This window comes from Bos javanicus, chromosome X (genome assembly GCF_032452875.1).
Source record: "Bos javanicus breed banteng chromosome X, ARS-OSU_banteng_1.0, whole genome shotgun sequence".
In the NCBI taxonomy this organism is placed as follows: Eukaryota; Metazoa; Chordata; class Mammalia; order Artiodactyla; family Bovidae; genus Bos; species Bos javanicus.
Genome location: NC_083897.1, coordinates 80,300,941 through 80,323,781, shown reverse-complemented (window position 1 = coordinate 80,323,781; position 22,841 = coordinate 80,300,941). Strand labels below are relative to the sequence as shown.

Sequence of the window (22,841 nt, the reverse complement as noted above, 5' to 3'; positions counted from 1 at the left end):
CTTACAAAAATTGGGAGAAGAAGGGTTGTGGATAAAGGTAAAAAGTTTGAGGATGTAAATTCAAAACTCATTCACCTTAAGCTAACATTCCACAAGCAAGTCATTGTTTTATGTGCTTTACAAATACAAACTTGTTTAATTCTCTTCACACTCTATAAGAAGGTATTATTATTAATTCTATTTTCCAGAAGATGAAACTGAGCCAGAGAGGTGAGGTAACTTCCCCCAGGTCACAGAGTTAGTACCTGGGTGGTGGAGCAGGGATTTGAAGCCAGAAGTCCAGAATCCATGCTTTTAACCATATTGTTATTGTTATAGTTGCTAAGTCCTGTCTGACTCTTTTGCGACCCCATGGGCTAGCCCGCCAGGCTCCTCTACCCATGGGATTTCCCAGGCAAGAATACTGGAGTGGGTTGCCATTTCCTTCTCCAGGAGATCTAACTGACCCAGGGATCGAACCTGTGTCTCCTACATTGCAGGCAGATTCTTAACAATTTTGAGCCACCAGGGAAGCCGCACAGGTACTAACTATGCTGCTGCTGCTGCTAAGTCACTTCAGTCGTGTCCGACTCTGTGCAACCCCAGAGACGGCAGCCCACCAGGCTCCCCCGTCCCTGGGATTCTCCAGGCAAGAACACTGGAGTGGGTTGCCATTTCCTACTCCAATGCATGAAAGTGAAAAGTGAAAGTGAAGTCGCTCAGTCTTTCCCGACTCTTAGCGACCCCATGGACTGCAGCCTACCAGGCTCCTCTGTCCATGGATTTTCCAGGCAAGAGTACTGGAGTGGGGTGCCATTGCCTTCTCCGGGTACTAACTATAGCAAATATTTAACAGTAGTAGTGTTAGTCGCTCAGTTGTGTCCGCCTCTGCCCATCATTTTCTCCTTTGAACTACTTGAGGCACTGCTTTGGGCAAATTCAGCCACTTATACAGGCTCGCTACAAGCTGTAAAATAACTAAAAGCGAAAACCTGAAACGAAGGGCGGGCGGGTGTGTATGAGTGCGCGAAAGGGGTAGGCGGCCGCCGAAGTTTTTCCGTCTATGCCTTTGTCTAATGGCCCCGCGCGATTGGCTGGAACGCCACGCCGAGGGACTGCAGAGGCGCTCCCCCACCCCCACCCCTCCGGCTTCCACTATGCACGCGTGGAGGAAGTGCGTAGGGCAGTTGGGGAAAGGGCGCAAAAGAAGGACGTGTGAAAGAAGCCACAAAAAGCACAGAGGCGTGGCTTCCTGCCCCCGCCCAGCCTTTGGCTCCGCCCCTCTACCCCGTCCGAGCTTCAGCCCCATTGGCCCAAGAGTCAAAGGACCGGGCCTGCCCCAAGATATGCCTGCTTCCGGAGCCACGGTAAGGATGGCCAATTGTGATGCAGCTTTCTGGCCTATGTTTAGGACACACCAGTGGGGCCTGAAGGGGCTTTGTGCGGCAACCTAAGCAGTTGAGAGTTCAACGGCAGACTTTGGAAATGCCCCCGAAAGGAAAAAGCGGTTCTGGAAAAGGGGGAAAAGGTAGAGCAGCCAGAGAAACCAAGAAGAAATGGGGTTGGGTGAGAAGCAAGGCGGAGGGAGCAGACCGCCGGGGTCCGGGGCGGAGGCAGCGGGTTGGACTGACCAGGAAGTGATTAGTTAGAAACAGTCAATACGGACTTCAGTTTTGATTTAAAAGCATGGGGATTAGATGGTGGATAGAAGAGGAGAAAGGATTACAAGAAAGTTTGATTTTGTTAGTTTCTTCCAAATGGGCAAAACTTGGGAGTGAGGCTGTCATGAAGGATCCATTAGTTAGGTAAAGCTACAGGGTAATGAAATTTGGGAGAAAAGAGGTAGAGCAGTTGACTTTGAGTAGGAGAAGGGACATCTTAAGCTTGACGTCACAGAGATGAAGATAGATGTGGTAAAAAGTGGAAGGCAAGGGTAGTTTTTAAAACAGCAAGACAAGTACTGAGTAGGGGTCTTGAGGAGAGTGGTAAGCATTTGGAATAGTCATTGGGGTGGTGAGAGGGGATGAAACACTTAAAAAAGGATTGCCCTTAGGGCTGAGAGCTTAAAATTGAAGGCCGTGAATTTGTAGAGGACACAGTCTGCTCAGTCATGATTTACCTAGTACCATATAACTGGCTTCCCTGGTGGCTCAGAGGTTAAAGCATCTGCCTCCAATGCGGGAAACCCGGGTTCAGTCCCTGGGTTGGGAAGATCCCCTGGAGAAGGAAATGGCAACCCACTCCAGTACTCTTGCCTGGAGAATCCCATGAACAGAGGAGCCTGGTAGGCTACATTCCGCGGGGTCGCAGAGTCGGACACGACTGAGCGAATTCACTTCACTTCACTTCTTCATATAACTGGCACAATACAAGATTGAGAAGAGCTAAGTATAACCTGTAGCCAACGTTGAGGTTTTGTTGGACAATGATAGTAGAAGGAAAGCAACCCAAGGGAATTAAGAGTGCCACTGGGGACACAGTTAAGATGATCAAGCATGGGATCCAGACTGGGAAGGGAAGGAGAAGTTTGATAGCATAGGAGAACATAGGAGGATAAAGGAACTGAATGGGGGGAGGGAGGAGGTGGTTCTGTGACATTAAAGAACTTGTGTTGTGGGAATGAGGCATGAGACGGCTGGAAGAACAGAAAGATGTAGCTAGAGATTGAATTAGTTGTGAGTGGCACAGTTTCATCACGTGCCTCTGGGAACAGGTGGCCTGGAGTAAAAGGCATGGGTATTTGGGAGGGAGGTCTAGAAGTGTGAGGTTAGGCTGTTGGATGATTCCTCTGAATAGATGGTGAAGTCATCCAAGATTAGGGCAGTAGTGAGGGTGGAAAGGAAGCCTGAAGTTGCTGCCAGAGTCCTCAGTCAGAGGGAGTAAAGGGGCATTCAGAAGATATCATCCATTGGGGCAGAGGGTGGGATGACTGGAAGGCATCATTGTTCTAGAGAAAATAAGAGTTTAGTGTAATACAACTCCTTTGGCAGTAACATTTTCTTAGGCATTTGGTGGTTGGCATTTTGGATTTTCAGTTTTGTGGAACATTTATTGAACAACTTTTGGGTGCTTGGCATTGGGGTTCCTAAGACAGGATGGAGTCTCCCGAATAAAATTTCAATGGGTCCCCGTTACTTCTAGGATAAATTCCAAGTTCCTTAATGGAGCCCAAAGGCCTTCATGCCCTAACCCTCAGCCACCTCCCCTGGGTTCATCTCACAGCACTCCCACTTCAGATTTGGCTTCGTCCGTAGTTTCCTCCACATACTACACTGTTCCCCTACCCTGGAATTCTCCTCACCTTTGTCCTGTCTTTGCCTGTTCAGCTCCTACTCATCCAGGAAACCTTCTCTAACTGGCTAAAATGTACCTCTGTGCTTCCACAGCCCCCTATTTATAGAGCATAGCTCATTCTCCTGAAATGATCTTTTATATAACGATCTTCCCCAGTAGTATATGAGCCCCCTGAAGGAAGGTATTATGCCATGGCTTGTTCATTTTTGTATCTCCAGTGCCTGGAACTTAGTTACTTAGGAAATGTTTATGAACTGAACACTTAAACCAACAGTAGTTCTTAGGAACATCAACCTCGAACAGTAAATATGCTGCCATTAACACAGAAATTGGCATAGTAGCAAAATGACACAGTAATAAAAAGTAAAATACTGCCCGTTGTGTTAATCTGAATATTGATAACTTCTTAGGAAGGTTATCAGTAGGCAATGTCATTGACTCCAGGAGTTTGGACATGAATGTATTCTTTAGCCAAATATGGGTGGTAGGAAATTTGATCTTTATTTAAAATATATTCTTGGACATTTTACCTACTATAATTGTGAGTATCCAAGTACATAGCTGCAGTGCTTATTGGAAATCTCACAAGAGCTCCAAGGTTTGCTCTTGGAAGGCAGGATTTCAAACTGGGTCTAGAGAATCCAGGCCAGGTTTTTGGTGCTCCCATTCAACTATTAGCACACTCACTTGTGTATCCATTTTCCTTGAAGGGTTTTTGTAGGGCACAAATTTGTTTTAAGAGGTGAGTTACAGGTTAATTTAGCTTGATGTAAAGTGTCTGCAGAGTTCCCTTTTAAAGCTTGGTGCTGTGATGGAAGTATCAACTCCTGTTGTGTTGAGTAATAAGGTGAAAGTGTAGTTTAAATGAGTACTTGTCATCTCTTCTCTAAAGGAAAAGCAGCCTCTGGGAGTGAGAGTTCTGAGAAGAAGGCTCAGGGTCCCAAAGGTGGTGGCAATGCAGTAAAGGTGAGCTACTCGTTCCTTTTTTTTTTTTTTTTCATTTTAAATATAAATAACATATACATCTGTTATTTTGGTACACATAAAAGGAAAAGAAAGCGTGCTTAACTCATCCTAAGGCTAGCCTAATACTGATAGAAGATCAAGATAACACAAAAGTGGAAAATAATAGATCACTCGCTTACGAAAAGTAATTCCTTTTAAATATTTCTTAAATGTTTTCTCAGACATCCAGAAATTCTTCATACTCGAGTATTTTTCCTTAAAATGTATTAAGTCTTTCCAAGTAAGTGAATGAGTTATTTCTCAGAATGAAATACTACTTGACAAAACCAAGAGCTGAGATGAGCAGGCAAAGGCATGGGTCTCATTAGACAGCTTCCCCACTGGTGAGCTACAAGCCAGAGCCCTGACCATGAAAATTAAGGTGGGAGACAATTGCAAATAATTAATTGAAGTTCCTGACATAGTGCCAGAGGTATGTCTGCCCTGGGATAATATAATCTGAAATAGAATTATACTGTTTAATGCTACATAAAAAGGCGATTTCCATGTTTTAGTCAGGATGTGGGATTCCATACTTTGATTCATTCATTCCTTAAGGATTTAGTGACATCTGCTCTGTGCCAAGCAGTGTACTAAATTCTGGGTATTAAAAAAAAAAAAAACAGGTAAGAGATGCTCCGTGTTATTACAGTCTAGTTGGGAGCAGTTAGGTAAAGAAAGAAATTTTATTGCTATATGAGAAGAGCTACAGTGGAGTTGTAGCATATAAATGCACCTATACGTATGCAGCCAAAAAAAGAGCAAATGTAAATAGAGAGGGCCATTCTGCCCACTTTTCTACTCAGTGAACCCATAGAAAGATAGAGAGACGGGAGACATGAATTTGCTTTTCATGTATAGTTGACCTTCATTCTCATATGAACATCCCACCATGTGAAGTGGGATTCTGGTATCCAAAGATAATTTTCATAAAACATGGTGCCTAAATGCAAGCCAGCTACTTTGTCCAGGCATCCAACTGAACAAGTGGCTTTAAAGAGGCATCTTGCCCTTTCTGGAAACAAAAATAAGTTCAGTGTGGCTATATTTGAGGTATATGGAAAGGTGGTTGTTGTTCAGTCGCTCAGTTCTGTCTGACTCTTTGTGACCCCATGGACTGCAGCATGCCGGGCTTCCCTGTCCATCACCATCTCTCAGAGTTCACTCAAATTCATATCCATTGAGTCAGTGATGGTATTCAACCTCAGTCACCCCCTCCTCCTCCTGCCCTCAATCTTTCCCAGCATCAGGGTCTTTTCCAATGAGTTGGCTCTTTGCATAAGGTGGCCAAAGTATTGGAGCTTCAGCTTCAGCATCAGTCCCTCCAGTGGATATTCAGGGTTGATTTCCTTGAGGATTGACTGGTTTGATCTCCTTGCTGTCCAAGGGACTCTCAAGAGTCTTCAACACCAGTTTGAAAGCATCAATTAGCTAGGAAAGTCAGTTAAGGTTAAACTCTTTTGTTAAACTTTTCCTTTTGAAATAATTTTTGACTCACATTCAGTTGTAGGATAGATGTACTTTTTATACATGTACATGTGCCTTTTGTCAGGGGCTTTCCAGATGGTGCTAGTGGTAAAGAACCCGCCTGCTAGTGCAGGAGATGTAATAGACATGGATTCAATCCCTGGGTTAGGAAGATCCCCTGGAGGAGGGCATGGCAACCCACTCCAGTATTCTTCCTGGATAATCCCACGGACAGAGGAGGCTGGCGGGCCACAGTCCATAGGGTCGCAAAGAGTCGGACACAATTGAAATGACTTAGCACTATACCTTTTATCCTGTTTTCCCAATGGTAACATCTTACAAAACCCTAGTACATTAGCACAACCAGGAGGTTGACATTGCTACAATCAAGATCCAGACATTTCCATCATCCCTCCTGTTGCCCTTTTATAGCCATACCCACTTCCCCCCTGGATCCCCTACCCCTGCCCTCCATGATCTCAGAGCAGCAGCTCATCTCTTCTCAATTTCTATAATTTTATAATTTCTATGTAAGTGGAATGATACAGTGTGTAGCCTTTCGGGGTTGGCTTTTTTCACTCACCATAAACCTCTGGAGATTTCATTCCACTTGTTGTGTGTATCCACAGTCTGTTCTTTGTATTACTGAATAGTGTTCCACGGACACATGAGAGTAGTATGTTGAACTTTTCACCTGCTAGGGGATGGCTGGTTTGTCTCCAGTGTTTGTGAAGGCCCCAGTAGCAGAGGGACCCCAAACCCTTCAGCCTTTTAGGATCTAGGCTCCTTCCACACCTGCCATTCTGCTCTAGACCGCACTCTTGAACCCAGCCCTGCCCTGTGTCACTAGAGCTGCCCAGATTCTGAAACCTACCTTCCCATCACAGCTTCCTTCCTTCCTCTTGTTTCCCACCTCCCCCAATCCTGTTCTGTTCCTCTCCACGCACAGACCTCTAGGCCCTCTAGCCTGCCCTGTGCTTCACCTTCTCCCAGGCTTTGTGTCTGTTCTCTGAGCCCTGTATGTCTTATAGGCTGGAAACTAGATGGATCATGGAGCCCTGACTCCTTTCCTTTTGGTGATCCACTACGTCTATCTGCCAGACCACAACTCAGGATCAATCCAGTGATCTCCTTCTTTACACTCAAACCCAGAACTGCTGGAGCCCACTGGAGAGTCACACAGCCTCGGGGGTTGGGGCCACTGATTCCTGGTCTGTACCCTGATCTGGGCCATCAGAACTGCACGGAGATCCCTTGCCATTTGCCTCAAGCCATCCACCACCCTCCTCCAGTCAATCAGCAGACAGCTTTGTCCAGTGGTTCTCAACCCTCGTATACATCAACTTCACCTGGAGAGCTTCTGAGTCTTCATGCCTAGGGATCTACCCCAGACCAGCTGCCTCACAGTCTCTAGGGGTGGGGACTAGATCTTGGTATATTTTTTAGAAGCTCTTGGGGTGACTCTGACATGTGCCAAGGTTGAGAAACACTGATTCAGTCTCACAGGGTTGGTGTGAAGATTTCATGAGATCACATATGTAAAGCACTTAGCACAGTTAGTATTAAGTACTCAATAACTGAAATATTGTTATAATTGTCACAAGAAAATGGAAACCAGACCTATAGTCAGGAACTCATTGACCAGCAAAGTTATCTTCACCACACCTCCCTCCTCATTCTTCTTACCTCTCTTCTTTTAAGGCTAACTAATTTTTCCAGCAGTGCTCTGAATGCCTAGCCTCGCTCCTTCATTTATCCCTACCCTCTTTCTTTGCTGTCTTCAACTTTTCCCTCTTTACTGCATCTTTCCCTTCATTCTGAAAATATACCCAGGGATCTTTAAAATATATTAATGTATGTGACTCTTTCCCTCTGACCAGAGCCCTTTCTCCTTTTCTAACTCAGTTAGTTGGGGGAACCCTACCCACATTGCAGCTCCCTGGTGGTTCAGCAGTAAAGAATCTGACTGCCAAGCAGGAGACGGGGGTTCGATCCCTGGGTCAGGAAAATCCCCTGGAGAAGGAAATTGCAACCCACTCCAGTATTCTTGCCTGGGAAATCCTATGGACAGATGAGCCGGGCAGGTTACAGTCCATGGGGTCGCAAAGAGTCAGACACGACTGAGCAACTAACCACCACCACCACCCTCATTACTGTCCTGCTTCCCATTATTTCCTCCGTCAGCTGCTGCACCCTGGCTTTTTCACTTACTGCTCTTCTGAAACAGCTTTTGCTAAGGATCCGGATCCTCATCATTCTGCAGCATTTAACCCTGTTGCCCATTTCCTCCTTGAAACTTTCTCTTGCCTGATTTATGTTAACACACCTTTCTCTCTACCTGTCTGGTTCTTTTTATTATGCTTGTTGAGCTTCTTTCTTTGCTTATTGTTTAAACACCAATATTCTCCACCAATGAGTCTTGAGTGTACTTTCCTCTTCTTCTCATTCTGTGTACTTCTTCTCGTTCTGTGTAGCCTCCTTGGGTGATCCATCACCTCCCATAGCATCAGCTGCTACCTCCATGCTCATCACTCCCACATTCTCTCTGGAGCTTGGCTCTCTTTTTTCTAATCTTTTGTCTGCACCACCAGGCATGAAGGATCTTAGTTCCCCGACCAGGGATCGAACCCAGGCCCACTGCATTGACAGCATGGAGTCTTAACCACTGCTAGGAAAGACCCTTGGCTCTCTTCTAAGATGTCAGTCTCATACAGTTGCCAGTTGGTCAGTCACACTTGCAAACTCCACAGGTACTACAGACTCATTTTGTCTAACCCGTCAAACTATGTAAAACCAGAATACTTGCTTATTCATTTATAAAGTGATAGATGGGATCCCCTTTCTGTGATCACAAATGCTGTGTGCACTTTCCCAGTCATTGAACCAGGTTTGCTTTGTGAATGTAAAAGCAGAAAGAGGGAAACAGTGGAGAAGAAGTTTTAGCCAGGCTAAGATACAGTCTGAGGAACCATCCTTATCCCCCAACATGTCTCTCTCTAGTGTCCAGATTGTCCCTGTCTCCCCTAGGCAGTGCTGGACACATTCTATAGAGGTTTGCCTCTCTGAGCCCTGCTTTTTGACACATTCTTTTCTTTGCTGTGTGTCTTCTGTGTAGCTCTCCAGTCCAGGATTCTGTCATCCCCAGTTTTACTAACTGAACCCTGAGGACATGGTTTGTCTGTCTCTAAATTTATAAGGGAGACATCTTTAGGCCCTATCCTAGTGTATCACCTATAATAAGAAATGAATAATGGATTCTGTTTGAATGAGAAATGGGAAATCCTACAAAACATATCTTGACAAAAGCATTTCTAAGGACATAGTGATTTTTTTAAAAACATGACTTTATATAAACATAAGTTGCATTTGAACACTTTTTTAGGGTTGAGTATTCTTAAAATTCAACATATGATTCTTTTTCTAAGTGTTAAATTGTGGAGGGGCTTTATACAATTGGCCTCTCTTGGTAAAAAGTATTTCTTTGCGGGTTTTTTTCATATCATTCTACCTCTGATAAATTAATAGGTAACCTTTATTGAGTGCTAGCTGCATTATCTCAGTCTTCACAACACAGTTACTGTTATTTCAGTGCACAAATGGGAAAACATTTAGAGATTTAAAACATGCCTAAGACCATACAGGAGAGTGGGGATTTGACTCCAGTACCCAGCTCTCAACCATTATCATGTTTCCTCCTCCTCATGTACCATTGAGGTACATGGTAAAGGATGGGAACATTCCACAGCCAGGTGCCCATTTTCCATCTAAATCCGAGTTCTAAGATACTGTCTTATACAGGAAATGGGGTTTTGCCCCATTGGGCTATTGCCCACTTGGGCAGACTTCCAGGATTTTCCATTGCCATGAGTGAATGCATTTTTTTCCCCACTAGTATGGGGGTAATCCCGATGTGACTGCTGTATTGTGAGGAAGGAAATCGTTTGGGTCTCCAGGTATTACATGAACATGTTTTTTCCTTGTAGGTCAGACACATTCTGTGTGAAAAACATGGAAAAATCTTGGAAGCCATGGAAAAGTTAAAGTCTGGAATGAAATTCAATGAAGTGGCTGCACAATATAGTGAAGATAAAGCCAGGCAAGGGGTATGGTGCACTCATCATTTAAAATGTCTCTCATGGAGGACACACAGCAGTAGGGATTATTTCTGTTTTGCCATTAGTTTTAGGCATATCTTAAAGATCTTAAAAGCAGAAATGTCCAACTTGTGAACAGTTTTGTCTAAACCGTGGCAACCAAATTTACACAGCTAACAGATAACTAGGGCTTCCCTGGTGGCTCAGATGGTAAAAAATCCACCTGCAATGAGACCTGGATTTGATTGCTGGGTTGGGAAGTTCCCCTGAGGAGGGCAGCCAGCAACCCACTCCAGTATTCTTACCTGGAGAATTCCATGGACAGAGGAGCCTGGAGGGCTACAGTCCATGGGGTCACAGAGTCAGACACAACCGAGTGACTAAGTACAGAGTAGACACCCAGCAACATTGTGAGTGCTTGTGTGTGCAGCCTGGGGTTGGACCTCTTCCCCATTTTGAGCCCATTGAGTCGTCTTCTCTCCAGCCCAGAAGAATAAACCTAGGAACCTTAGCATTCATGTTGGGAAGTTTTCAAGTTACAGTAGAACTGTTCCCTCTTCGGGGCCACTTGATATCACATATCTTTTGGATTTTCCAGGGTGACTTGGGTTGGATGACCAGAGGGTCCATGGTCGGACCATTTCAAGAAGCAGCATTCGCCTTGCCTATAAGTGTGCTGGATAAGCCTGTGTTTACAGACCCTCCAGTAAAGACAAAATTTGGGTATCATATTATAATGGTTGAAGGGAGAAAATAAAATTGTATGAAAGACTACATATGTTTTATACATTATTTCTTTAAAAGGTATTGAATAAGCATTGTATTTTATGAACTCTGTCATTGTGGGTTTGTGGGTACAAAATCAGGTGGGTAAAGGTTGGTATGCACAACAGTAGGTATTTAGTTGATGGGCTTCCCTGGTGGCTCAGACGGTGAAGCATCTGCCTGCAATGTGTGAGACCTAGGTTCGATCCCTGGGTCGGGAAGATCCTCTGGAGAAGGAAATGGCAACACACTCCAGTATTCTTGCCTGGAAAATCTCATGGATGGAGCCTGGTAGGCTACAGTCCATGGGGTCACAAAGAGTCGGACACGAATGAGCGACTTCACTTCACTTCTCTAAGATAAGTCAAGCAGACTCCTTTTAAACCTGTTAGTCCATTCCCTCCAAGAACTGCTTTATCTGATTCTCACTATATCCCATAAATTAATTTAGAAAGCTTCTCTAGAAAAGTCAAATATCAGCTCATACAATTCAGACTGAATTGGATATTGAATAGATGGATTAGCATATGAAAATCATAAAATAAGTTCCTAGACACTTGTTTTATAAGGTAGCCAACATGATCTGCCAGGACAGTTGTTATTAGCTCCAGTGTCATAACATAGCACATGGCACATTCAACATTATGGCCATTCAATAATGGCCATTCAACATTAACTCTTTTTAAATAAACATTTGTTGGACGAAAAACACTCAGTTCTTCTGTCAGTTTTTTGTACTAAACAGTAGCCATTCACCAACTGCTGATTAAAGGGAAAAATGTGAGAGTTCCCTGGTGATTCAGTGGTTAGGACTCTGAGCTTTCACTGCCGGTGCCTGGGTTTGATCCCTGGTCAGAGAACTAAGATCTCACAAGCCACAGGCCAAAAAAGAAAAAAAAAAAAAAACAAACAGGGATGTCCACCTAAAAACATTCCCTCATCCTCAAATGTATGGGTTACGTTATGACAGTCCTCTCCAGGGTCAATGTTCTGTGTATCTACATTTTTTAAATGCCACTTTTAAGACATAACAAAAAAGTATATAAATATTATAAATACTACACTACTTCAAAAATCAAAGTTTGCGAGTGCAACTGTGTGATTATTAACAGTGATTTTTTGAACACACTGTGTTCTCTCTCGGCTGCATTTGACATACCCACATTATGCCACATAGCAGCAGTTCACCTTAGAGAGTTAAGTTTCCCATTTTAGACATTTCTGACCACCTGTGCTTCCATGCAGTATTCCCCACTGAACAGACTAAAGGCTGCCCACTCCCTAGAATACATAGATATGGCAGCATCATACAGAGGGATGATCAAAATAGTAGGTATCAGATGAAACTGCTTTAAAACCACATTTAAAACACTCTCTAAGGGCTATAAATTCTGAAAATCTTGAAGAAAATTTTGAAGATTGTTCATTTTAAATGAATACATAAAACTACAAAGAACATCAATTATACTGAAATTGAGTAATCAAAAAATAGTTGTTTTATATAGCTCTATTAATACATTGAGATGTAGTGGTAGGACTAAAAACCACTGTGAGGGAATTCCCTGGTGGTCCAGTGATTAGGACTCTGCACTTCCACTGCCATGGGCCTGGGTTCAACCCCTGGTCAGGGAACTAAGATCCTCCAGGCCATGTAACATGGCCAAAATTAAAAAATAAAACCCACCATGATTTTGTGGTGGTGAATATCAATGGTATTTTGAAAGAGCTGCAATAACTATGGAATCTCTGATTTCTATTATCAAGAAAGTTGTGGTACTGCTAATATTTCTGTACTTTGTTGCCAACATTCATAATGAAAGGAAACAAATTCCAGATAGAGTACAGTAGAGGGGGAGGAGGGGGAGATGTAAGTCTTCCCATCCAGATTCAGACATGTGAATTCTTCAGTTTAAAAATCCCTGCCTTAGATACTGTTTTAACATTTTACCATGTACATGTATTCCGTGCCCCCCCCCCCCCAACTGTCATTATAGGTACTCAAGAAGCACTGTTGTTTTTCAGTGAGAAATACATCTAGGACCTTTAAGTCTTACTCTTCAGATCAAATGGACACAGGCCCTGAAAGCCTCCTGGCAGGCAAATAAATCACGTGGGGACCTTTTTTTTCATATCAAGGGAGAGAATTTATCAGCTGAACTTTCATGAACATTTGTGTTTGATGGGAGACTGAAAAACTTTAAGATATAGGACACAGCCAATGATGCACTTGCATGACAACGGTCATTCAGTTCTTGTAGGGAAACTGAAACTGGAGTTAGATACAGACTATGAATTGCTGAATCACAGTATTAACAATGGGATTTTTTTCAATGATACATATTCAATCATATCATCCTCTCTAAAATAACAGTCGGCCCTCTCTTTCCATGGTTCTGCATTAGCAGATTCAACAACTGCAAATCAAAAATATATTTAATTTCCAGAAAGTTCCAAAAAGTAAAACTTGAATTTGCCATGCACTGGCAACTATTTACATAGCAGTTATACTGTATTTACAAACTTTGCAATTTACATTTATGTTGTATAAGTAATCTAGAGATGATTTAAAATATAATACATGTGAGAATGTATGTAGGATATATGTAAATACTACATCATTTTATATGGGCAACTTGAGCATCTGTGGACTCTAGTATCTGCAGAAAATACTGCAAGCAATCCCCCTTGGATTTGAGGGACACCTGTAATAATTTCTTTTGGTAAGAGAAAAGTTTTGTACTATCAATCAGATCAGATCAGATCAGTCGCTCAGTCATGTCCAACTCTTTGAGACCCCATGAATCGCAGCACGCCAGGCCTCCCTGTCCATCACCAACTCCCGGAGTTCACTCAGACTCATGTCCATCGAGTCAGTGATGCCATCCAGCCATCTCATCCTCTGTCGTCCCCTTCTCCTCCTGCCCCCAATCCCTCCCAGCATCAGGGTCTTTTCCAGTGAGTCAACTCTTCACATGAGGTGGCCAAAGTACTGGAGTTTCAGCTTTAGCATCATTCCTTCCAAAGAAATCCCAGGGCTGATCTCCTTCAGAATGGACTGGTGGGATCTCCTTGCAGTCCAAGGGACTCTCAAGAGTCTTCTCCAACACCACAGTTCAAAAGCATCAATTCTTCGGTGCTCAGCCTTCTTCACAGTCCAACTCTCACATCCATACATGACCACTGGAAAAACCATAGCCTTGACTAGATGAACCTTTGTTGGCAAAGTAGTCTCTGCTTTTGAATATGCTATCTAGGTTGGTCATAACTTTCCTTCCAAGGAGTAAGCGACTTTGAATTTCATGGCTGCAGTCACCATCCGTAGTGATTTTGGAGCCCAGAAAAATAAAGTCTGACACTGTTTCCCCATCTATTTCCCATGAAATGGTGGGACCGGATGCCATGATCTTCGTTTTCTGAATGTTGAGCTTTAAGCCAACTTTTTCACTTGCCTCTTTCACTTTCATCAAGAGGCTTTTGAGTTCCTCTTCACTTTCTGCCATAAGGGTGGTGTCATCTGCATATCTGACGTTATTGATATTTCTCCCGGCAATCTTGATTCCAGTTTGTGTTTCTTCCAGCCCAGCATTTCTCATGATGTACTCTGCATAGAAGTTAAATAAGCAGGGTGACAATATACAGCCTTGACATACTCCTTTTCCTATTTGGAACCAGTCTGTTGTTTGTTCCATGTCCAGTTCTAACTGTTGCTTCCTGACCTGCATACAAATTTCTCAAGAGGCAGATCAGGTGGTCTGGTATTCCCATCTCTTGAAGAATTTTCCAGTTTATTGTGATCCACACAGTCAAAGGCTTTGGCATAGTCAATAAAGCAGAAGATAACCTATTATTTAAGCTTCAGCTCATCTTTTTCAAGATTCTATATATTTTATAATACATATAACAGTAACGTGTATTACATGTCATTTACAAGTAGCTTTCATGTGTGTGTGTGTGTGTTAGTTGCTTAGTCATGTCCGACTCTTTGCAATCCCGTAGACCACAGCCCACCAGGCCCCTCCATCCATGGGATTCTCCAGGCAAGAACACAGGAGTGGGTTGCCATTTCCTTCTCTCCAAAAGAAACGATAGAAAGAAAGTAAATTTGCTCAGTCGTGTCCAACTCTTTGCGACCCCATGGACGGTAGCCTACCAGGCTCCTCCATCCATGGAACTTTCATGTGTGTATGTGATAAAAAAAATATATATTTGTCCCTAGTTACTGGCAACATGGCTCCCCTGGAATCTATGTAGTGATTTGGCCTTTTTTATGTTAATGATATGACTGGTGGCTGAGGACCCCTCAATAGCTTCAGGATGGGGACTGGTCACCAGAAAGACTTAATTAGTGGCTTGGAACTCTTGGCCTCACTCCCTGGCCTCTAGGGAGAAGAGAGGTGCTAGAAATAGATATTTACCAATGGCCAGTGATTTAAATGATTTAAACAATCATACCTACACAATGGAACCTCTGTAAAAAAAATTCTAAATGACAGGGTTCAGAGAGCTTCAGGTTGGTGAACACATCAAGATGCTGGAAGTGTGACCATGCCCAGAGAAGACACAGAAGCTCACACACACCTCATTCTCCACACCTTGCCCCATGCATCTTTCATTTGGCTGTTCCTGAGTTATAGTTATAAAGACCAGTAATAATAGGTTTTCCTAAGTTCTATGAGCTGTTCAAACAAATTACTGAACCTGAAGAAGCAGCCATCCTCAGGAACCCTCAATTTGTAGCCAAGCTGAAGAGAAGTGTGGATAACATGGGACCCTAATACTAGTAACTGGCACCTGACGTGAGGGCAGTCTTATGGGAGTGAGTCCTTAAACCTGTGCGCAGTTTGACTCTAATCCAGGGAGTGTCAGAATTGAGTTGAATTGTAGAATACCCAGTTGGTGTCTGCAAAGAAATGGAGAACTGCTAGGTGTGGAAAAACCCCACATTTGGTGTCAGAAATGTTGTGAGTAAAAGCAGCTCAGTTATTATACTGGCTTGTCACTAGGTAACACATGGTTAACAATCCATTTCACCCCTTACTGTGTGATCTTGGGCAGGTCACAGTCTCACCAAGCCATTTCTTCAATTAAAAAATGGAAATACTACCCTTGACCTCAAAGGATTACGGTAAGGATTAAACAAGAAACCTATGTAGAGTACCTAATACACAGATGGTACTTGATAAATTCTCCAGTAATAGAGCACAAAATGCTATGCTGCACTTTTTGTTTTTAGGAGGGAACCAAACTCCTTTTCAGTCTACAACCTGAAGATATAACGTGTTAGCATGTGTCAGAACTCAGGTGGTGGTGGTGACAGATGGCCAAATGGTCTGCAAAGGGACTCCAGGGTAGGGCACCAGTGATAAAGCAGCCCAGCACCAGGTACCTTATCCCAGTCTGCCTGTAGTAAACCAACAGCCTACATGCTAGTGTATGTTAAGTGGGTCTTCGATCTGGAATACTAATAACAGAATTCTGCCTAAATGATTTTTACATGTATTTGTCAATATCAACCATCTCACTGAAAGAAACAATGAAAAATGCTTGAGAAAAGTAACTTTAATATTATTAATATCTGGACTGTGGTATACAAAATTGACATTCTCAGAGTAAAATTTAAAATGGCCAGAGTAATGTTACAAAAACTTCTCTAGAAATAACATAGTTCTATGAAGTTTACAGAGTATGCCTAAAAGAAAAATATAAGAATACCTGAGCAAAGAAATATTAACCTAGTGCTCAGAATACCAAAATATATCTATGAGGGAAAGCAGGAGCAGGAAAAGCAGGAAAGCAGGAAAAGAGCAGGAAAGCAGTAACACAAAATTTGCAAAAAAAAGTTAGAACAAAAACTCACTTTTTGAGTTCTTTCACCTTAAGCCTGAAGGCTTCATGCTCCCAAAGAATCCAATTATGGGAACAAATTACCTCATACTCAAGTTTTGCTCTAAAATACTATAAAACAGGTTATATTCTCAAGTTTTATTAAGTTGTTTATACAAACTTAAAGTCATGAGCATGACTTCAGGATCTGAGCTTTTTATGTCAAGTGCTTTAACCAAGCAGTCTAAGGCCTCCTGTATTTTTCCACACTCTTTCAGTTCTTTTCCATGCAAGACAAGAGTGTCATAGTCATTCACAGCCTCCATTGCCTCATCCTGGGGAGAGTCAACCAACTGTCCATCAGACAAAGGCTCAGGGTCACCTGGAGAGGTCTCCTGAGCCAGAGCACCAGGCTTAGATGTACTTAACTGACTGGATTTATTTTCTGAAGACAGTGTTTCTCTGGAAGGATCTTCTTTTGTATGCTCTGGGGCTTCGTCACCACTTTCCTCTGCTCCTTCCTCCAGATAATCTTCAACAACCTTTGCTTCACTGCTATTGTCAAGTCTTTCCTCCATATCTTCCACGTGGTCTAAAACCACATTAATAAGAGACCTCCTAGAAGCCAGGGATCTTCTAGAGTTTACAGACTTATTTATACTGTCAGATATTTTAGGTGAAAAGAACCTTTCAGGTAGACTGATGTCATTTTTGGGAGTTGAGGCATCAAACTGTTTTACAGATAAAAATGGGAAGGGAGATGTGTTGAATGGGTTTGTGCTTGAAGTATCTTTAAAAGTATGTTCATCTTCATTATCTGAATCAATTCGTCTGGCTTTTCTTCTGATTTTCACATTAACTACTTCTTCTGGCTCATCATCTTCCTCAGAAAGATCCACACTGAGACATGCTTTGCTATGCACTGACTCTGCTCTGGAATTAGCTGCAGAGCCACACAAGCTGTTTTCTTTCTCCACATGCTCCAAAAACTGACTGGAAAGATTTTGTCCATTGTCTGCAGAGTCTTCCAAGAAAAGATTGAAATCACATGCATACTGTCCTGAAGAGGCTAAAGGTTCCTCTTCCAATTTGGCCTCATTTGCTTGAGCATCCTGCAGTGCACTGTGGGCTGCTGTTAAGTCATCATCAGCTATTTTAATAACAGATACATTCGATTCTGGCCTTTGATATTCCTTTGTTTTGGGATTAGCAGGCGAGGGATTGCAATGATGTAAAACCTCATCATCCTCTAGTTGATCTAGATTTGGTCCAAGATCAACTCTGGCTGACTTGCTAGGTAAATAATTAAAACTTGCCAGAGAGCTCTCTTGCTCTGACTCCTGCATAAACCCCTCTTTTGATGCCTCTTTTTGTAGCGCCATCCCTGATAAAGAGTCAGGGAAAATCTCTTCTACATCTCCACACCCTTTGGGTAAAGTAGTGACAAAGTCATCATTAAGTGTAATTATACATGGGTGCCTACCATCTTGTGGGATGGTATCATTCAGCTTTATCCTGGAGAGATCTTTCTCATCCTCTTTGGGCAGATCATCAATGATTACGCTGGCCATTAGAGAACTGATTTCTTCCTGGGTGTGATAAATAGGTAGATGAGATGAAGGCTGAGGCTGTGGTTTATTTACTTTGGGAGGTTTCTTCTTTGTTTGATATACAGGTTCTCTCAGCCAGATGCCCTCATTCCCCATTTTTTGTCTTTCCATTAAGAGCTCTGTATTTTGAGACTCGGATTCAACAAGGAATTGAGCTTTCTGAACCCTTTGTTGAATATAGTTAGAGTCTTCGATCACATCAAGCTCTTCTTTAACAGACAGGTCACGCGTGTACATCAAATCATGGTCTGAGATTCCAGCTATCCTCAAAGAGTGCAGGAAGGCAATATGTTCATCTAGGTTCTTATCAGATCTCCTCTGAGCAGCATGCAAAGACTGAAGCTGCAGCTGGGTTGCAGAGTTCTGAAAATCCTCAATTGTAAAGAGCTCTCTCAATTCTTGTTTACTAAAATATCGGAAAGGGTTCTTCTTATCACCAGTAGTTTGTCTTATTAATGAGTCCTTGAAAACCTGTCTTCTGTATATTTTTTCCTCTACAGTTCCACAAGTGATAAGCCTATAAACTACAACATTTTCTTTCTGTCCAATTCGGTAAACCCTATCCACAGCTTGAGCATCAGTTGCAGGATTCCAGCTAGGGTCAAAGATGACCACTCTGCTTGCTGCAGTTAGTGTTAAGCCAACACCACCTACTTGAGTGGTAAGCAGAAAAACAGAGTAATCTTTATTTTGCTGGAATAAACTAATTCTTTTTTCTCGTTCCACAAGATGAGTAATTGTTCCATCAATTCGCAATATCTTAAAGTGCCTATTCTTTAAGAGACGCTCAATGATGTTTAGAATTCGTCTTGACTGGGAAAACACCAGAGTTTGATGCCCTTCATCTCGCAGTTTCTTAAGCAGGTCCATTAGAAATAACATCTTTCCAGATTCTTCCATCAGTGTATCATCACTTATTTGATCAATATGGTCCACATCTGAGGAATCTTCCCCTTCAATTTCATCCTGAACAGAGAATTTGGCAGCTCCTAGATTCAGCAAACCACAAGCTCGTGCAGATAGCAGCCTAGGATGATCACAGAGCTTCTTTAAGACACCCAGCTCAGCCAAAGGTGAGCGTGTCTCCATTAACAACTCCTTGATATGATCTAGAGACACAAATTTCCTGTATATTTCTTCTTGTAAAGGTACAAGACGTATCCAAATAATTAAATCATTTTTCCTGGAAAGGGAAGGCATTTCACATATGGCACCAACATCTGGACTCTTTTCACTAAGCTGGACCTCTGGGTTGCTTGACTTTTTCTTCTGTACCTCTTCTTTAGTCCTCCTGAGAAAATAGGGCTTTATGATTGCCATTAAGTTTTCAGATATTTTAAATCCCAAAGCTTTTTCCCCTGGGGTAGCATCCTTCTCTCTTGCTCTAGTAATAGGATTTTCATACTCCATTTTAAAAGTTCTTAGTGTTCCTAGCAGGGACCCTTGACAAGCAAAATCAAATAGGGACCATAGTTCTTGTAAATTATTCTGGATTGGGGTTCCTGTGAGGAGGATGCGATTACTGGCAGGGATTGCACGAGCACATATTGCTGACTTGGTAGACGAGCTTTTTATTTTATGTGCTTCATCAAGGATGACATAGTCCCACAAAAACTCCTGGCCATTCAAGCTGGAAAGCTGCTGCCAATTATTGATTAACATTTGGTATGTGGTGATAATGACACCATTCCTTTGCTGAATCCGACAGAGGTTTCTGGTACGTTCATCCTTGCTAGGACCATGAAAAGTTTTGACTCTCATTCCTGGAGTCCACTTGACAAATTCTCTTAGCCATATGCTGATGAGACTGGTTGGCATGATCAGCAGCACATGGTTCACAAGTGAAGCATCAAACATACCAGAAAGGAAAGCAATGATTTGAACAGTCTTTCCTAACCCCATATCATCTGCCAGAATGCCACCTCTCCTTCCATCCCTATACAGGCTGTACAGGAAAGCTATACCTTCCTTCTGGTACTCATATAGTTGGTTATGCAGTTCTTGATAAAGCAGCAGGCCAGAGTTGCACACATCTATGAATTCATCATCTCCATGTTCTGCCAACTCCTCCAAGGCTTCCTGTATTTTTTGGATTCTGCTCATCACCTTTTCGTTAGGAAAAATGTCCTTTGCCAAGTTGAAAAGTTTAAGTGCTTGTTCCAGATCTCCATTCTTAGTTGCTTCTTTGGCCTCCTTCACGTATCTGTAAAAATAAGGTTAAAAAAAGCTATGCATACATAGAGAAAGACTGATAGATAGAAGATTAGAAAGAAAGGAAACAAATTGAACATTCAGTCTAAGAATGCTTTAGAGTCCATTTTGGAACCCAAACCATAGTTGAGCTTTCAATATCTTCAATTCAGGATGGGAAAGATTAGCACAGAAGATACCACTTAAGAAGACACAAATATCCACCAAACCCTGCTAGCAACAACTTCAGGTACTAATTGTAGGAAATAACCAACCTATATTGTGGGAGCATGGAAACAAGAACATACATAAGCACTTCTCAGGCCTTATTTTTCTGGATCTCTGTGATACATTTCATGGTTGATCACTCTGTCCTTGCAAATCCCTCCCTCCACTGGATTCATATAGATTCCTCCTGGTTTCCTCCCCCATCACTGGCCATTTCCTCTCTGGGTCTTTCTCAGGTTCCTATTCTTCCTCCCCAAAGGCTCAGTCCTAGCCCTCTTCTCACTCCTTTTCCTTTCTCCTTATTGTCTCCTAGAGCTGCCACTCCCACCTATGTGTTCCTAACTCCCAAAACACTTTCTCCAACCCAAGGCTTGCCCTCAAGCTCTAGTCTAGACCCATATTCCAACTGCCTTCTGTACATCTCCACTTGAAAGTTTCACAGGCACCTCCAATTCAATTAATTCCAAACTAAACTTATTATTTCCCCTCTTAAGGCGTGCTTCTCCGTTTGTATGGTAATAAATGACAGTAACATCCACTCAGCCATACAAGCTAAAAATCTAAAGATCATCCTTGACTCCAACCCAAATGAGTGATCCTTGCCTTTTCTCTCTTTCTAACCACCTCGTCCCTTAGCCAACAGTCCCCCAAGCCCTCCTAACTTTATTTCCCAAAGATAACCTGTGTCTTGCTCTCTCATCTCTACCACTACTGTGGTCCAAGTCACCATCATCTCTGGATTGGATAACTGCAACTTCCTACTCACTGGTTTCCCTATGTCCACTCTTGGCCCGTCCAACATATTCTCTGCACAGGAGTCAGAGATACTGTCTTAAAACATAGAAGAAATTGTCCGTCCTTTGCTTAAAAGTCTTCAGTGGTTTACAGTTGATAGATTTGGAAAGGGTGCCACAACAATTCACTGAGGAAAGAGTAGTCTTTTTAAGTAAATATCCATGTGCAAAAGAATGAAATTGGTCCCCCACCTCACAACATACACAAAAATTAATTCAAAATGAATCAAAGACCTAAATATAAGTGCTGAAACCACAAAACTCTTAGAAGAAAGTTAGGTGTAATAGGTGTAACTCTGTCATGACCTTGGATTTGGCAATGGTTTCTTAGATATGATGCCAAACACATGTGCAACCAAAGTAAAAAATAAATTGGGCTTCATAAAAGCTAAAAACATTTGTGCTACAAAGGATACCATGAAGAAAGTGAAAAGACAACCCAAGGAATGAGAGAAAATACTTGCAAATCTTGTACCTGATAAAGGATTTGTACCTAGAATATATAAAGAACTCTTACAACTCAATAACTAAAAGACAAAGAGGGACTTCCCTGGTGGTCCAGTGGTTAGGATTCAACACTTTCACTGCCATGGCCCTGGGTTCAATCCTTCATCAGGGAACTAAGACCCCGCCCCCCCCCCCAAAAAAAGACAAGTAACCCAATTAAAATGGGCAAAGTATCTGACTATTTCTCCAAGGAAGATATACAAATAGCTTACAACCACATGAAAAGATGCTCAACATTATTAGTCATTAGGGAAAATGCAAACCAAAACCACAATAACACTTCATGCCCATTAGGATGACTAGAATCAAAAAGAGAAAATACCAAGTGTTGACAGCAAAACAAAAAAGTGGAAAAATTGCAACTCTATAACACTGTTGGTAGGAATGTAAAATGGAATCAATGCTTCAGAAATTAGTCCATCAGTTCCTTAAAAAGTTACACATAGAGTTACCATGTAATTTAGGAATTCTACTCCCAGGTATATACCCAAGAGAAATGAAAACATTTGGTCACAGAAAATCTTGCACATGAATGTTCACAGCAGTATTATATTATTCACTAAACCAAAAGGGGAAATAACACAAATGTCCATCAAATGATGATATACCAGATAAAAAGGTGATATACCCATACAAGGGAATATATGCAGCCATAAAAAGGAATGAAATAATGCTACAGCATGAATGAGTCTTAAAAACATTTTGCTACATGAAACAATAAGCCAGTCACTCACTGATACAGAGGACAAATTAGTGGTTACCATTGGGGAGAGGAATGGGGGTCGTGGCGGGCAACATAGGGGTAAGGGATTAAGAGGTACTAACTATCAGGTATAAAATAAGTTACAAGGGTATATTGTACAACACAGGAAATATAGCCAATATTTTCTAATAACTATATATGGAATATAAGCTTTAAAAATTGTGAATCACTGTATCATACACCTGTAGCTTACATAATATTGTACATCAACTATACATAAAAAAGCCAGTCATAAAAGGGCATATATTTTATGATTCTGTTTATATGAAATGTCCAAGTTAGGCAAATTCACAGAGAAAGTATATTAGTGGTTGCCAGGGGC

The 22,841-nt window shown here is 42.1% G+C and overlaps 2 protein-coding genes across 2 annotated transcripts in view; one reads left to right on the top strand and one right to left on the bottom strand.

Annotated features, from left to right (window-relative positions):
• The first annotated feature begins 1,380 nt into the window (after positions 1-1,380).
• Positions 1,381-10,613, top strand: PIN4 (peptidylprolyl cis/trans isomerase, NIMA-interacting 4). The gene is made up of 4 exons (XM_061409724.1): positions 1,381-1,507; positions 4,166-4,239; positions 9,729-9,848; positions 10,438-10,613. The coding sequence occupies exons 1-4, from the start codon at positions 1,465-1,467 to the stop codon at positions 10,594-10,596; spliced, it is 396 nt and encodes a 131-aa protein (XP_061265708.1). The 5' UTR covers positions 1,381-1,464; the 3' UTR covers positions 10,597-10,613.
• Positions 10,614-16,148: 5,535 nt separating this feature from the next.
• ERCC6L (ERCC excision repair 6 like, spindle assembly checkpoint helicase) overlaps positions 16,149-22,841 on the bottom strand; it is a 29,793-nt gene continuing 23,100 nt past the window's right edge. The window contains exon 2 of the mRNA XM_061409722.1: positions 16,149-20,240. Coding sequence (XP_061265706.1) covers positions 16,580-20,240 — 3,661 coding nt within the window. The 3' untranslated portion in view covers positions 16,149-16,579. The remainder of the gene's footprint in view (positions 20,241-22,841) is intronic.